Source organism: Euprymna scolopes, chromosome 10 (assembly GCF_053919585.1).
Source record: "Euprymna scolopes isolate OS-2025 chromosome 10, ASM5391958v1, whole genome shotgun sequence".
NCBI lineage: Eukaryota > Metazoa > Mollusca > Cephalopoda > Sepiida > Sepiolidae > Euprymna > Euprymna scolopes.
The window spans coordinates 66,443,330-66,457,673 of NC_136491.1; the positions used below are offsets into that span (position 1 = coordinate 66,443,330).

Sequence of the window (14,344 nt, forward strand, 5' to 3'; positions counted from 1 at the left end):
CCAACTGACTACAATATGGTCATCTTCAAGTCCAACATAAACAAGTTCTTGATGAGCCATCCCCTTAAGTAATCCAATTTACCAAATTTCTACTACTAATGATTACTACGATATTATCCTATTAACTACTGTACACTTTAACTCTTATCAAGGCCCAGAGGCCACTCGAGGATAAATGGTGATGCCTATGTAAGAAATAAAAATACATATATATGTATTCTTAAGTTGTTATTTACTGCTAAAAGTAGCAACAGTTATACGTTAAATCTATTGCTGTTGTTGTTACCTTATTAACACAGGAACAATGCATTTCATTAGTTTTCAAAACAAATCTGAAAACTCCAAATGTATATTTCTCCTTCACTTGATTAGAGAGTTGAGTTTTATGTGAGAATAAGCCGATCAAAATATAAGTGTTTTTTCAGAATCGGCAATGTGACTAATTAGTTGAGACAGGAGTTTTTTCCACCGTTAGTTGTGTTTAAAAATGTCATGGTAAAAATTTGAAAATGAGTATCAATAATAATAGTTTTAAGAGAAATTTTACAATTGTTAAATTTTTAACCAAATGCATTTTGTATCTTTTCCATGAAAAAAAAAAAAACTGCTTATGTAACTTGAAACAAGATCAGACATTTTCAAAGAAATTCAATGATGATATTCTTTTCTTATTAGATGTTTGGCAATAATATTGTGGGTTCTGCGTTTATGTAGAGCATCCATAAGCATCAAAGAGAACATTTAACTTTATCATTAAAATTATGAGGACTCCAATGATGGTAATTATTAGAGTGCTTGAGTGTCAAGAATGAAAAAGAATAAGAGTGAAAAAGGTTTTGAACTTTTGCAATAATTGCCAAATGTAAATAGCAGGAATATGTTGGAGGAAAAAAGTTCCAGAAAAAGCAATCTAACAACTGGACAAATATTGAAGTCTCCAACCCAACACCACTCACACATTCATGTAACAAAAAAAAGCACATTTGAACAGCAAAAAATGTATGATTCTTTCAAACATGTCAAGCAAACTGAATAATTACAAAAACTTGTAAAGGATTTAAAACTTTTAATAACAACCTGAAAAAATGGCTTCAATTTTAAATTTTTCTTTTAAATAAATAATGCAAATGCCATTTTGAAAGTAGGCAATATCAGAATGATCAGTTGAAATTCTTTCAGACGATTTGCAATCTTTTGATTTTTCCATCTTGAAAATTTGTTCCATTATTTCATCACAGTCTGTTTGATTATAATTTTTTGCCTGAGTTAATAGAATAGTTGCAAACTTTTCTTCATGTGATGTTAAATCATCTATTTCAGTTTGAACATTGTCTTCCTTTTTACAGTCCTCTTTATTTTCTACTCTAAAAGCCCCAATAGAAAAATGAGATTCATTATCATCATCATCATCACCACCACCACCACCACCGCTGCCGTCACTAATATCAGCAGCAGCAGCAGCAGCAGCAGCAGCAGCAGCATCGGTAGTTGACATAACTTGCGAGTTCATTAGGTTTTCATTGGATAATTTTTGTTCAATCTTTTTTGTGTAATCTGCTTCTTTTTCTTTACTGACAGAATGTGATTTGCCAGATGAGTGAGCTGCAACATTTCCTTGGTCCATCCCCATTCCTGGTTTAATCTGTGATAATCTCAACAACAACTGTGCTTCAACTTTGTCCAAACATGATTGATGCAACTCATCATCGTCAGTATAGCCACTCGACATCAATACTGAATCATTTGACTCCTGTTCTTCTCGTGTATCTTTTCCAACAACTTTGTAAATATTTTCCTTGTTTCTTTTCTTACATTTTTCCGTTTCAAATTTGCGATAAAGTGTCATTTGCTGAGAGTCTAGTTCAACACAACAAAACAGAAAATTTGGGGTTACAAGAATTTTTGTGACTTGCAGAACAAAAACTTTACCACAAGAGCTTTGCACATGATCCTGAGAATGAAAGTCAATAGAACCAGGAAATCTACCCTTGGAACAATTCATTACCGTACAAAATAAAGATTCCTTTAGAATACTATCAAAATGATTTTCTGATGCATACTCTGAAATAAAAAATAAAGAATAAAATAACTTATTTGACATAGAAATTCTGCATAAGATGAAATGATACGAATTGGAATATTTTAGTCTTTTGATATGGATTGAAAAAAGTGATGAGAAGTTACAAATTTTCACTTTTCCATTGTTTAATCATCCAAGATAATTTTATTTTGCATCTTTTGATACATGCATCTTTTGCATATGTGATAAAATGACACAGCTTTTGATTAATAGCATATTAACACATGTGATAAAATGACACAGCTTTTAATTAATAGCATATTAACACATGTAATAAAATGGCACAGCTTTTGATTAACAGAATATTAACACATGAAATAAAATGGCACAGCTTTTGATTAATAGCATATTAACACATGTGATAAAATGGCACAGCTTTTGATTAACAGCATATTAACATGTCTGATAAAATGACAGCTTTTGATTAACAGCATATTAACAGGCTGATAAAATGACACAGCTTTTGATTGATAGCATATTGAGATAAAATGGCACAGCTTTTGATTAATAGCATATTAACACATGTAATAAAATGGCACAGCTTTTGACTAACAGCATATTAACACATGTAATAAAATGGCACAGATTTTGATTAACAGCATATTAACACATGTGATAAATGACACAGCTTTTTATTAACAGCATATTAACACATGTGATAAATGACACAGCTTTTGATTAACAGCATATTAACACATGTCATAAAATGACACAGCTTTTGATTTATAGCATATTAACACATGTGATAGAATGGCACAGCTTTTCAAAATTCAAAAATTTACCTATTGTAAAGATATATTAGATGCTATTTCATCTAAAGTTGGAAGAAAACATAAGTTTATACCTTTTCCCAATCATATAAGCAGTGGCATTTCTAGCTATTCAGAAAGGTGGAGAGAAATTGGAGGCGTGAGACTGAAAACTATGTATGTTGAAGGGAGAGGTAAACTGTAAACACGCATGATGAGAATATGTTTATTTTTATACTTCTCTACATTAAATGAGGAAAGGGGTATTTAATCCAATGAGTAGCTGAAATTCCCTCCAACAGAAAATTTTCTCACTATCTACAATAAAAACTTCTGTAGCTACAATTACTTTCAATAATTTCTCTTTCTCCTTTTGTGTACCTAAAACTACACGCAACATTTTTCATTAGCAAAGTTTATTCCCTAGAACTACTCGTCTGTGGAACACTACTTTATGGGGTCAGTTCCCAGTAGACTACATTTTCAAATCCGATGTAAACAAATTCTTGTTGAACCATCCTCTTAAATAATCAAATTTGAAGCAGTTACAACTATCATAACTATTTCTCTCCATATTGTCTTACAGTCCAACTGACAAACTCATTCAACTTTATTTTCAAACAGTCTTTATAAGGAGTGACTTATTAGTACAAATAAAAAATGAAAGTGCATAAGTGAACATAACAGAATTGACAGGAAATGAACTCGACTAATTTTACAGTCAACATCAAAAATCAAGAATGTTACTCAAACTATGGTTTGAAATAATTACAAAACTATTATATCACTCATTACAAAATTATTGTAACAACAATTGTAACAATCATTACAAAACCGTTGTAACAATTATTGCAACAATCATTACAAAAGACTTGTAACAATTATTGTAATAATTATTAAAAAATTATTGTAAGAATAATTACAAAACCATTTTTATCTGATCTACAGTCTATGTCAGATGAGATAACACTCTCCTAGTCATGTCCTCTTACTGCTACCAGAACTCAATAGGAGAAATATTAAATATAAAAAATTCAGCAGCTAAATATGAAACAAAACTTTCTTTTTTTATAATAATATACTAGCGAGACCTGTGAGAATTCCTCAGCGGCATCTTCCATATGCGAGCGTTCAGCATGAATAAAGACACCATCATATTATTCTAGCCCATTTGTTAAACTGTATCGCCACTTCCTTATTACGATACTAACTTTGATATATTGTCTGGGTTGATTATTTCATTACAAACACACCAATCAATTCACTTACATTTCATCATCTTTCATAATTCTTGGATATGTTACTAATTTCGACAATCATTTGTTTAAATTTTGACTGGGATTATTCCCCCCCCCCGTTTTCTAAAATAACTTTGATACATTGTCTGTGCTGATTATTTCATTACAAACACACCAATCAATTAACTCCCATTTCATCATTTTTCATACTTCTTGGATACGTTACTGATTTTGACAATCATTGGTCATAATTTAAACCCACATTATTGGCCCTCCTTACTGAAATAATAAATTGATATATTATCTAGGCTGAATATTACATTACAAATAGACCAATCAATTAAATCACATTTCATCATTTTTCATAATTCTTGGATATGGTACTAATTTCGACGATCATTTTTCATAATTTTAACCCACATTATTGTCTCCCGCCACTTACTAAAATAATTACTTTGATATATTGTCTGGGCTGATTATGTAATTACGAACACAGCAACCAATAAACTAACATTTCATCATTTTTCATAATTCTTGGATATGTTACTAATTTCAACAATAATTTTCATAATTTGAACCCACATTATCGACCCTCCCATTATTAAAACAGAGTTTGATATATTGTCTGGGTTGATAATTCTATTCTGTGATTAGGCAACCATTACTTCAACATGAATTTCTGAGTGTAGTATCAGTCTCAGTATTCCAGTGACTTTAATCCTCCTCTCCTTAAGAAGAATTTTTGCAATTACTGTCCTCATGGACATTAAGGACGAAAAAACTCAGAATTACTTGATATATTTACATGATTTTTTTTTGAAATATTACAAATTAGCTCATAGCATGCACTGATTCATTTACCTGATTTTTTAAATCAGCAGTATATCCATGTGATTTTTAGAATATGACATCTTATGTCAATGTAGTACATGATAAATATATTATATGCATGTTTTTCAATAGAAGATAATGACGTCATCACCGGAAGTAAACACATCAGACTATCATCCCCTCTACTCAAAAAGAAGGAGGAGTTTATGCCTGGGATCTCATTGAACACTCACCAAATCCATTAACTCACATTTAGTATAATCTATATATTAATACGATAGCGTGTGTGTTCTTAAATCTCAACCAATCAAATTTGTCAGAAAGCGTGACACACAAAAGAACCCACACGCTATCGTATTAATATATAAATTACTTCTCAAAACGTTTATATTATTTTATATATTCATACATTCTAATAATTATTCTGTTTCTTTTTTGTTTTGTTTTTTACTATATTTTATCAAAAATATTCCACAAACATCATTATTGTTAACTTGCCTTAAGATATCCTCAATATAGTGGATTGTATTGACATTAATTATTTTCTATCATTTCACAAAAAGAATTCCTTTTTTGGCTGTTCATCTACTTGTATATACTTCTGTCCTCTGAAATGTCTGGTTTGAGAAACAGAGACTCTCTCTCTCTCTGTGTGTGTGTGTGTGTGTGTGTGTGTGTGTGTGTGTGTGTGTGTGTGTCTAGGTCTCATAAAAATAAAATACGATTTTGCAAAAAAATGTTTCCATAAATAATTTGACATTTTTAGTTTATTTTTTGTTTTTAAATGGGTAACCATTTTTATTAATATCTACTGTGAAGCACAAACAGATTGTTTAAACAATACTGTTGAAAAGTTTAACATCACTCTGTACTCTGCGTACCTCAACCCTTGCTATTTTCCTCTTGGGTCGAGGTGTTAACTCGGCTTAAACTGAACTCAGGAGTAATTGGTCATATGCTCCCTGAGTGTCTGCAGTATGTTTATCTGGTCAGTTGGGTTGGATCTGCCCTCTGCCACATTGCGTTATTTTATCATAAAGCAGATTTAACTTCGACTGAGGTGTAGGTATTGTCATCTTCTAATCTTTAATTCTATCACCAATGCCTATAGCCAAGCGGCTATAGGCATTGGTGATAGAATTAAAGATTAGAAGATGACAATAACAAGAAGCAGTATTTTTCAAAAGCTGAACGACAATGAGTGAATTTTGATATGTTTATATAAAAAATTTTCATATGTTTATATAAAAAATTTTCATATGTTTATATAAAAAATTTTCATATGTTTATATAAAAGATTTTGATATGTTTATATAAAAGATTTTGATATGTTTATATAAAATATTTTCATATGTTTATATAAAAAATAATTGTATGTTTATATAAAGAATTTTCATGTTTATATAAAAAATTTTCATATGTTTGTATAAAAAATTTTCATATGTTTATATAAAAAATAATTTTATGTTTATATAAAAAATTTTCATGTTTATATAAAAAATTTTCATATGTTTATATAAAAAATAATTTTATGTTTATATAAAAAATTTTGATATGTTTATATAATAAATTTTCATATGTTTGTATAAAAAATTTTCATATTTTTATATAAAAAATAATTTTATGTATAAATATTTATATAAATAAAGAATTTTGATATGTTTATATAAAAAATTTTCATGTTTATATAAACAATTTTAATATGTTTATATAAATAATTTTAATATGTTTATATAAAAAATTATGATACGTTTATATAAAAAATAATTTTGTTATGTTCATATAAAGAATTTTGATATGTTTATATAAACAATTTTGATATGTTTCTATAAAAAATTTTGGCATGTGTGTTTTAAAACATAAAGCACTTAGGAAACAGTTAAGGCTGATAACTCTGACATGTAACTCTCAACTTCTCTTTTCTCTTGATGTCAATCGCCTCTCACCACTGCAGCTTGCTAACTCCACTCACTGTCTGATCCTTCTCGCGGCTCACAAAGAAAGACTGTTAATTTGGCAAAATCTGTCATGATTATATAACGAATCGATCGGTCAATCAGTTTGCCTTTCAATGTTACATACAGTTACCATGCGTTGTCTAATTATTAACATTTTTCGACCACTGCAACCTGTGACAATTTGCACATATCCTATGTTGAGTACTGCTGACATTGTTTCTAATCTTTTGCTTGTAAACCTTTTTAAAATTTCATTCCTTTTGTTGATTTAATGAAAACATCTTTAGAATTGTAATAAAACTTCTGGGGCTTATCAACTACTTAATTCCATAGTTTCCGGTTCTACTATATTATTCTGTACTGCCTCTGTTGCTATTCCTGTATCAGGGCGATATTTGGTTGCAATCCCTTCCTTGGGCGTTTTTTTGGGGGTGGGGAGGTGGTATGCCAACCTCTGTCACAAAAGGCAATACATATTCATGAAGATACATTATATTTAAATGACATTGTATTTTTCCTTTATATACATTTCCAACTTTTTTAATTTCATTGGAATTTTATGTCCAGTAAATAACTGTATTGTATCATAATATTTGGTTTTACATCTGTTTTACATACTCACATGCATTCAGTGACTTTTAGAAATGTATTTCCAAACTAACCCATCACTGCTTTCTGTGGTCTTTTCCTGCTAGCTAACCCTACTATCTCAGATGTTCTACATCTACTAAACCGAGTTCGCTTTCAATGTGACCATACCAACAAAGTCTCCTGTTCTGGATACATCTCCCTCTATTGTGTACATTTAATCTCCCTCTAAGATTGTCTAAGACTTACATTACAGATCCATTCTCATATCATTTCTATCCATGCAATACATGTCTTCAACCCTTACTAACAAGGTTTCATTTCCATACATAATCACATTATGTGGAAATGTCTGACAGACTCTTCTCTTAATTGACAGTGGTAATACTTTGCTGGTTAGTAATGACAGATATTCCCTGTTCATCTATTCCTGATTCTTGTAATCATACTAGCACCAGCTCCTTTCCATACTCAAATGCTATCACCATGGTAACAAAACTTTTGAACAACGTAAATTCATTGTTTTAAACCTTGTGCACACAAACTGGTTATCATCTCCCAAACTGCCCGTTATGTCATTCATGTACCTATTGCTTACAGGTACTTCAAAAAAATTAGTTACGCCTAACCCCCTTCCCACAAACCGAGCAGAGAAACTTTCATGTTTATTAAGGCTTTCTAACACTCATCATTACACTGATTTCTCAGACGTTTACCCTCCATAGCATTCTTTCAAGTCTTTAAATCTGTCATGAAATGTATATTTTAACACAATTTTGAGAATTTCTTTTCATTATTTTTTTCAGTAAAACATGATTAAAAAAATATATATTTTAGGTTCATTTTTTATGCGACTCTTATTTTGGATGCTTCACTCATCCAAATACTGAAATAATGAGCATTCTGTGTTGTCATATTCTCACAGAGAAAATTATAATGTTGAAATCTATAATATTCTTATAGCAAACAAAAAATTAATTGTTTTTTAATGATATTCTAAAAATTTATTATTATTGGAGCAGCCATTTCAGAAATTAACCGATTTAAATACTAATGAAGTGTTTTTAGTGATAAGATTGTAAAAAAAAAAAAAAAAATGAAGAAATTGTACATTACATTTTTTAATAATTAACTAAAACTAACTTATTATTTTTAATAATTAACTAAAATTAACTTATTGCTCAAAAGTCATTTTAATTTCATTTTTTTATTTGTACAATTTTTTTTTAAATAGGATTTTGAAAGATAAATTTAATTATAGTATCATTTGCTCATTAAACTATTAAATAAACCAAATTGTTATAAAACTATAAGTAATTTTATCATGTTTATTTTGTTTTAATTTTTGCTTATAAAATTACGGGATGTAAATGGTTCCAAAACTTTCAATCAATTAATAATTGAAGATTTCACAAGAGTTTTTAAAGTAGAAATAACATTTTACTCAATAGTTAAAATGCTTTCAAATTTTGAAAGCACAGAATAATTTTTTTCAACTATTAAGAAAAGATTAATATAGCAGATTTCTTTATGATGAAACCAAAATGCATTCTGGTGGATTTAATTTTGTAATATTTCTTTTTAAATACGATTTTCAAATTTTTATTTCATTTATGCTATTACATTTTGTATTTCAATCAATATTCAATTAATAAAAAAATTCAATTCAAAGTTACATTTGTGCGAGAAATACACACATGAATAAATTATATTTCTGAATTTTTGAGATGACCATTGATTATTTATATTATTCGGATTCTTCATATTACTGTTCTCATCTTGAGTGTTATTTTCACAACGTTTCGCTTGATGTAGCCTCTGACCTTCTTCAGGTCTACTGAACTCAGGAATCTTGAACGGAACTTTTTATTTAATCCATGGGAGTAACATGCTCTTGTTCTGTCAGCCATGACTGGGTAGAAATTTTAAAGTAATTCACAATTTTATTTTGAGTATTGTCGTCCGCACTGAGGATTGGACTTTCTACCTCCAGAAGAGTGTAACTTTTACAACTGAATTTTAACAAGTACTTTATACTTGTGGACAAGATACCCCTGAAGAAGGTCAGAGGTTACATCGATTGAAACATTGTGAAAATAACATTGATGATAAGAGTAGTCCGAAGAATCCAAATAATGAACTTATATTTTTATCAATATAGAAATGAGCTCATTACTGTCTGCATATTTGATGCACACATGTTGGTAACGACAAGGATGGCATCAATCAAAAACAAAAGAAAGATACAAACCTTTTTGCTTATTATCCAATTTCTGCTCTTCAAGATGAAGTTTTGATATTTCAACCTTTAACTGTGGAAAATATTTTAAGCAGTCTTGAAAATGTTGAACAGCCAGTGCTGTTAATGCTTTTGCATCCCGATGACCAATAAACCAAGCATAAAACTCAGGAATTATATCTTGGAAGAGTTTTAACTTTATTCTTAAAGACTTCAATGGCACATTGTGTTTTCCATGTTTCTCAAGCTGAACCGGATCAAATCGCCATGGTGTTTGGGGTATTACGAGAATGGTTACATAAGAATATTTTAAAGCAATCTGAAAATAAAATTTAGCTTCAGCCTCAGTGATATTAGTGTTATCAATTATCACCAAGGGACAGTTCATTTCACAGCATTTTTCTGCAAGTTTCATGGAATATTGATGAGCATAATAACGTCTTTCTACTGACCATATGTACTGACCATTCTCTATAAAATAGTCATCTGCTGAACAGATAACTGCATTTTGGTAGATCTTTACAATCTTCTTGACAAGAGTACTTTTACCTGAACCCGGGATTCCTCTCATAATTAACATGACACGGAATTGCTTCTTGATAGAATCAATTGTTTTATTATTCTCCAAAAAAGGAAACAGAAATATCTTTCCTTGTATAGGTTTCTTTGCCTGCTTCTGAAATTTCTTTTTCTTTCCTCTTCTGTGACCCATTTTTGACAAGGGAGATATCTGAATGAAAAAGAATATTATTATCTATAACAATTGCCTTTTTTAGTTGCAAGTTATGTTAAAACATCAATAAAGTGCTCGATTGTAAGAATTCACAAGCTGGAATACAAATCATTTGTTCAAAAACTATATATTCCACAGATTTACTGTGACTTCATTAACACATGTAGGCTTTTACTGTTTAGAAAAGTTCCTTAGGACCTATCTTAATTCTTCAAATGATTCACAGAAAGAAGAAAATTTGAAAAAAGAAAAAAAAAAGAAGAGGTGGCGATGATCATCACTTTTATCATCTAGTGTTTTGTTTTAAGCTTTTGCAGGAAGTACCATGTTTATCATGGATGTTTACATGGTTATTTGGAGCTTAATTATCATTTATTATTATTTAATTACAACTTAATATTCCTAATCACAGAGATTGCATGTTTATCCCTCTTTATAGTGTATTCATATTTAGAGGTTATAGTTTGAACTGTTATTTATAGATCAGTCTGTGCTATATCTATATATCTTTTATTGGATTGTGTTTGTTTGAAACAAAAGGGGTTATTATATTAGAGCTTATTACTTTAGGGTGCATTTTTTTCTATGGTTTGAAGGTTATGCTTGATATTCAATAAAAGAGGGGAATTATTCTTTTCAGTATAGAACACTGGTCTAAAGAGTTATTAAATCAAGTGGATGGATCATTATAGGTTTGCTATCTCCATAATGTTTAAGTTGTGATTCCTGTATGAGATCATGTGGGTCATTGTATTTTATTTAATTCTATAAATTTTGGTCTAATTACGTCTATGTATATATTTATCAGCAGGTCTGTGTGTATTGGTATTTGACTTAATTATTGGTCATATATATCTTTTTATTTTGTTTAAGGGATCTAGATAAATATATTTTCAGATATCTATGTAATAAGATTTCTTTTTATATATTTAAATACTTAAAAATTAGAATATAGTTAAGAGCACATTAATTTATGTTATTTGTGATTAGTTGGAATTGTGGAGATGAGAATGTAAGTTAAGGTGAGGGTATATATATATATATATATATATATATATATATATATATATATATATATATACTTTTTTATTTGTTTTACATAAGCATTAATATATCATTACACATTCATGAGCATGTTTCGGTCAGCAGGTTACAAGTAACGAGACCTCTTCAGGCAATATTGCTTATATAAAAGTTAACTCCATAATCATTATTTCCTTCACACAATGATGCCCCCCCCCCACCCCAAGGGAACTGTATATATATATTTATTGATATAGACAAATTTACATGATCGTAACACTGGACATGCTAATGTTTCAAACAGATGGTTGGTTAAAACCACAAGTCCTCATCAGGCGGCTTGAAAAAGTTTGTCTTCCACAGAATAAAACAGTTTTATGATGTATGGAAATGAAAACGAATGTTAAAATGATGATGATGATGATGATGATGATGATGATGATGATGATGGGTTGATAATAAATGAAAAAATTAGTTATGATTAAATAAAAAAAATAAAAAAATATCTTTTATATGAAAAAGTTTATAAATTCCTTTTGAACACTTGTAATATTTTTTATAATTAATATTGCTCTGGAATAAATGATGACACTTCCCCGATCATGTATACTCTTGATCGCAACCCTGAACCTCAGATTAACATTTTCATTTATTTTTTTAATTTGCATCATTTCAAGGCCTACATAAATCAAGAGAAACACTGTATCTGATGTTTATAGATAGTTGGCACAAACACAGTCCTCACAATATTATTGTAAAATCCCTAATAGAAAATGCATGACAGCATTGGATTTTTGAAAAAGTTGTTTGGTTTTGGTAGAGAACTTTTTTTTTAATTGCATCCCGAACAGAGAGATGGAGAAACAAATAAATCACAGCTTACTTTCTTGTTGGATTAGAATATTTTTTTAGTAACAAAAATCTATTTTAAGTGAGTAAATTTATCAACCACTTTTAAGCTTTTCACACTTTATTTGTTGATCTCGGATAATCCTAATGTTTGCTGATTTCTAATGATTTTAGATGATCCTAATCCTCTTAAAAGAATTAATGGAAATCGTCTATAAAAGATGATTAAAATTAAAGATTAACAAAATATGAGTTGTCTCCCCCTGCAATAATCACAACATGAATAGTTCTTCTCCGTTATTGTACCGTACCTATTTACAATGCCTCCCCACGGGACAGAGTTAGACACCAGGGTCGTTTTTTAACGTGGAGAAAAGGTACAAAAATAAAAATTGTCTCAGTCGTGAAGGATTTCTCCTCCACCGAAAGAGAACAAGAAAATGAAGTGCAGCATCTGAAGAACAGATACTACACTTTGATCTTGCCCAAAAGGCCAATGAACATATTCAACAAAGAAAAAAAGAAAACTAAGTTTAAAAAAAAAAAAAAAAAAAAAAAACAGTTCGAATCGTAACAAAAGAGAGGTAACTCTTTTCTGAAAATCTTTGGCCAATTTAGCAAAACTTAATTTTTGCTAATTGTCTTCAAAAACTGCTTTTATTAATAATTAATTTTCTACTTTATCGTTTTTCATAATTTCTGGATATGTTAATTACTGTGACATGACAATTAAGTGGATCCCATTGAATTTCAATTTTCGAATTTCGCTACAATAATGGAGAAGAACCCTTCTAATTTTGTTGAAGATAGTTTCATTCAATTAGTTATTAGATAATTTGTGGCTGATGAATTGTTAAATTTGTTTGATTATAATGCGTGAATTGTTTGAGGAAGTGTGTGTGTAGTAGGTTATCTTGTTTCCTAAATTGTTATGTTCTCTTTTATAGGTCGAAAGTTACATCTAAGAAATCTGTTTTCACTTTTTATGTCTTTATCGAATCTTTTTTGTTTGAAAATCTTTACAATTTCTTTTCTATTTTTATTTGGTTTGGGTCTGTTAAAACGTTAAAAAGTATAATTAGAATGTTATTCTTTTTAACCTTTTCTATTTACTCTTAAGAAAATATACTGAATGTTACATAAAAGAACTAAACGAGTTTTAGTATTGTAAAAATAAAATAAAAATATAAAACTATTTTTTTTATTTTTCTTCACTGTTAATATTTTAAACTGTTATTTTGTCAAGAATTTGTTGTTTCAGTTTCCAAACACAATTAGTGAAAATTAAGTTTTGCTAAATTGACCAAAGATTTTCAGTTTTCAGAAAAGATTTACCTCCCTTTTGTTACAATTATAACTCTTGGGTCTCTTTTTTTTTCTTTCTTTTTTTTTTTTTTGCAAAACTCAATTTTCACTAATTGTCTTCGAAAAATATTAATAAACAAAGAACCACTTGAAGCATATAAGTAAAACTGTTGATTAATTTGAGGTTAAAATTAATGAATGTTACTAAAAAAATTGTATTGATTTACAATGTGAAGGTCATTTTCAGAACCCTGGAGGACAAACTAAAATTTTCCTGGGTTCATAAATACGATTCATGTAAATAATCATTAAATTTAACTTTTTGTGAATTTTGAGTAAAAATTAAAAAAAAGATTTTTGCAATTTTCATCAATTTGAGTGAAATATTTTTTTTTTCATGGAGTTTGATTTCATGGAGATTGATTTGTGCGAATAAAATGAGCCAAAAATATCAATTAATGATTACTTACAATGGATGCAGAATAGAAAATCTGATTTGATCCAGAATAAACTGAAAATCATCCGAAATAGAAAATAAAATGAGTTTTGGAGGTGTCTGGAGTAACTAATACTCCCAAATTCATTCCAACCGAGATTATTTTGTGAGAAGGGGAAGCGGTAATCTTGAGTCACTCATGCTTTCATGTCCATTCTGACCCAGATAGTTTTTTTTTGTGGGGAGGAGGGGGATCTTGGATAACATGCTTCCAGGTTCATTCTGATCTAGATCGCTTTAGGGAGGATCAAGCTG

The 14,344-nt window shown here is 29.4% G+C and overlaps 1 protein-coding gene across 4 annotated transcripts in view; it reads right to left on the minus strand.

The window, feature by feature from the left end:
* Window positions 1-1,052: 1,052 nt before the first annotated feature.
* Window positions 1,053-14,344, minus strand: part of LOC145286037 (uncharacterized) — a 56,622-nt gene continuing 43,330 nt past the window's right edge. For all 4 annotated transcript variants that reach the window (XM_080134661.1, XM_080134664.1, XM_080134663.1 and 1 more), the window contains exons 2-3: window positions 9,696-10,413; window positions 1,053-2,061 (exon numbers count right to left, since the gene is read on the minus strand). In XM_080134661.1, coding sequence (XP_079990787.1) covers window positions 1,067-2,061; window positions 9,696-10,413 — 1,713 coding nt within the window. In that variant the 3' untranslated portion in view covers window positions 1,053-1,066. The remainder of the gene's footprint in view (window positions 2,062-9,695; window positions 10,414-14,344) is intronic.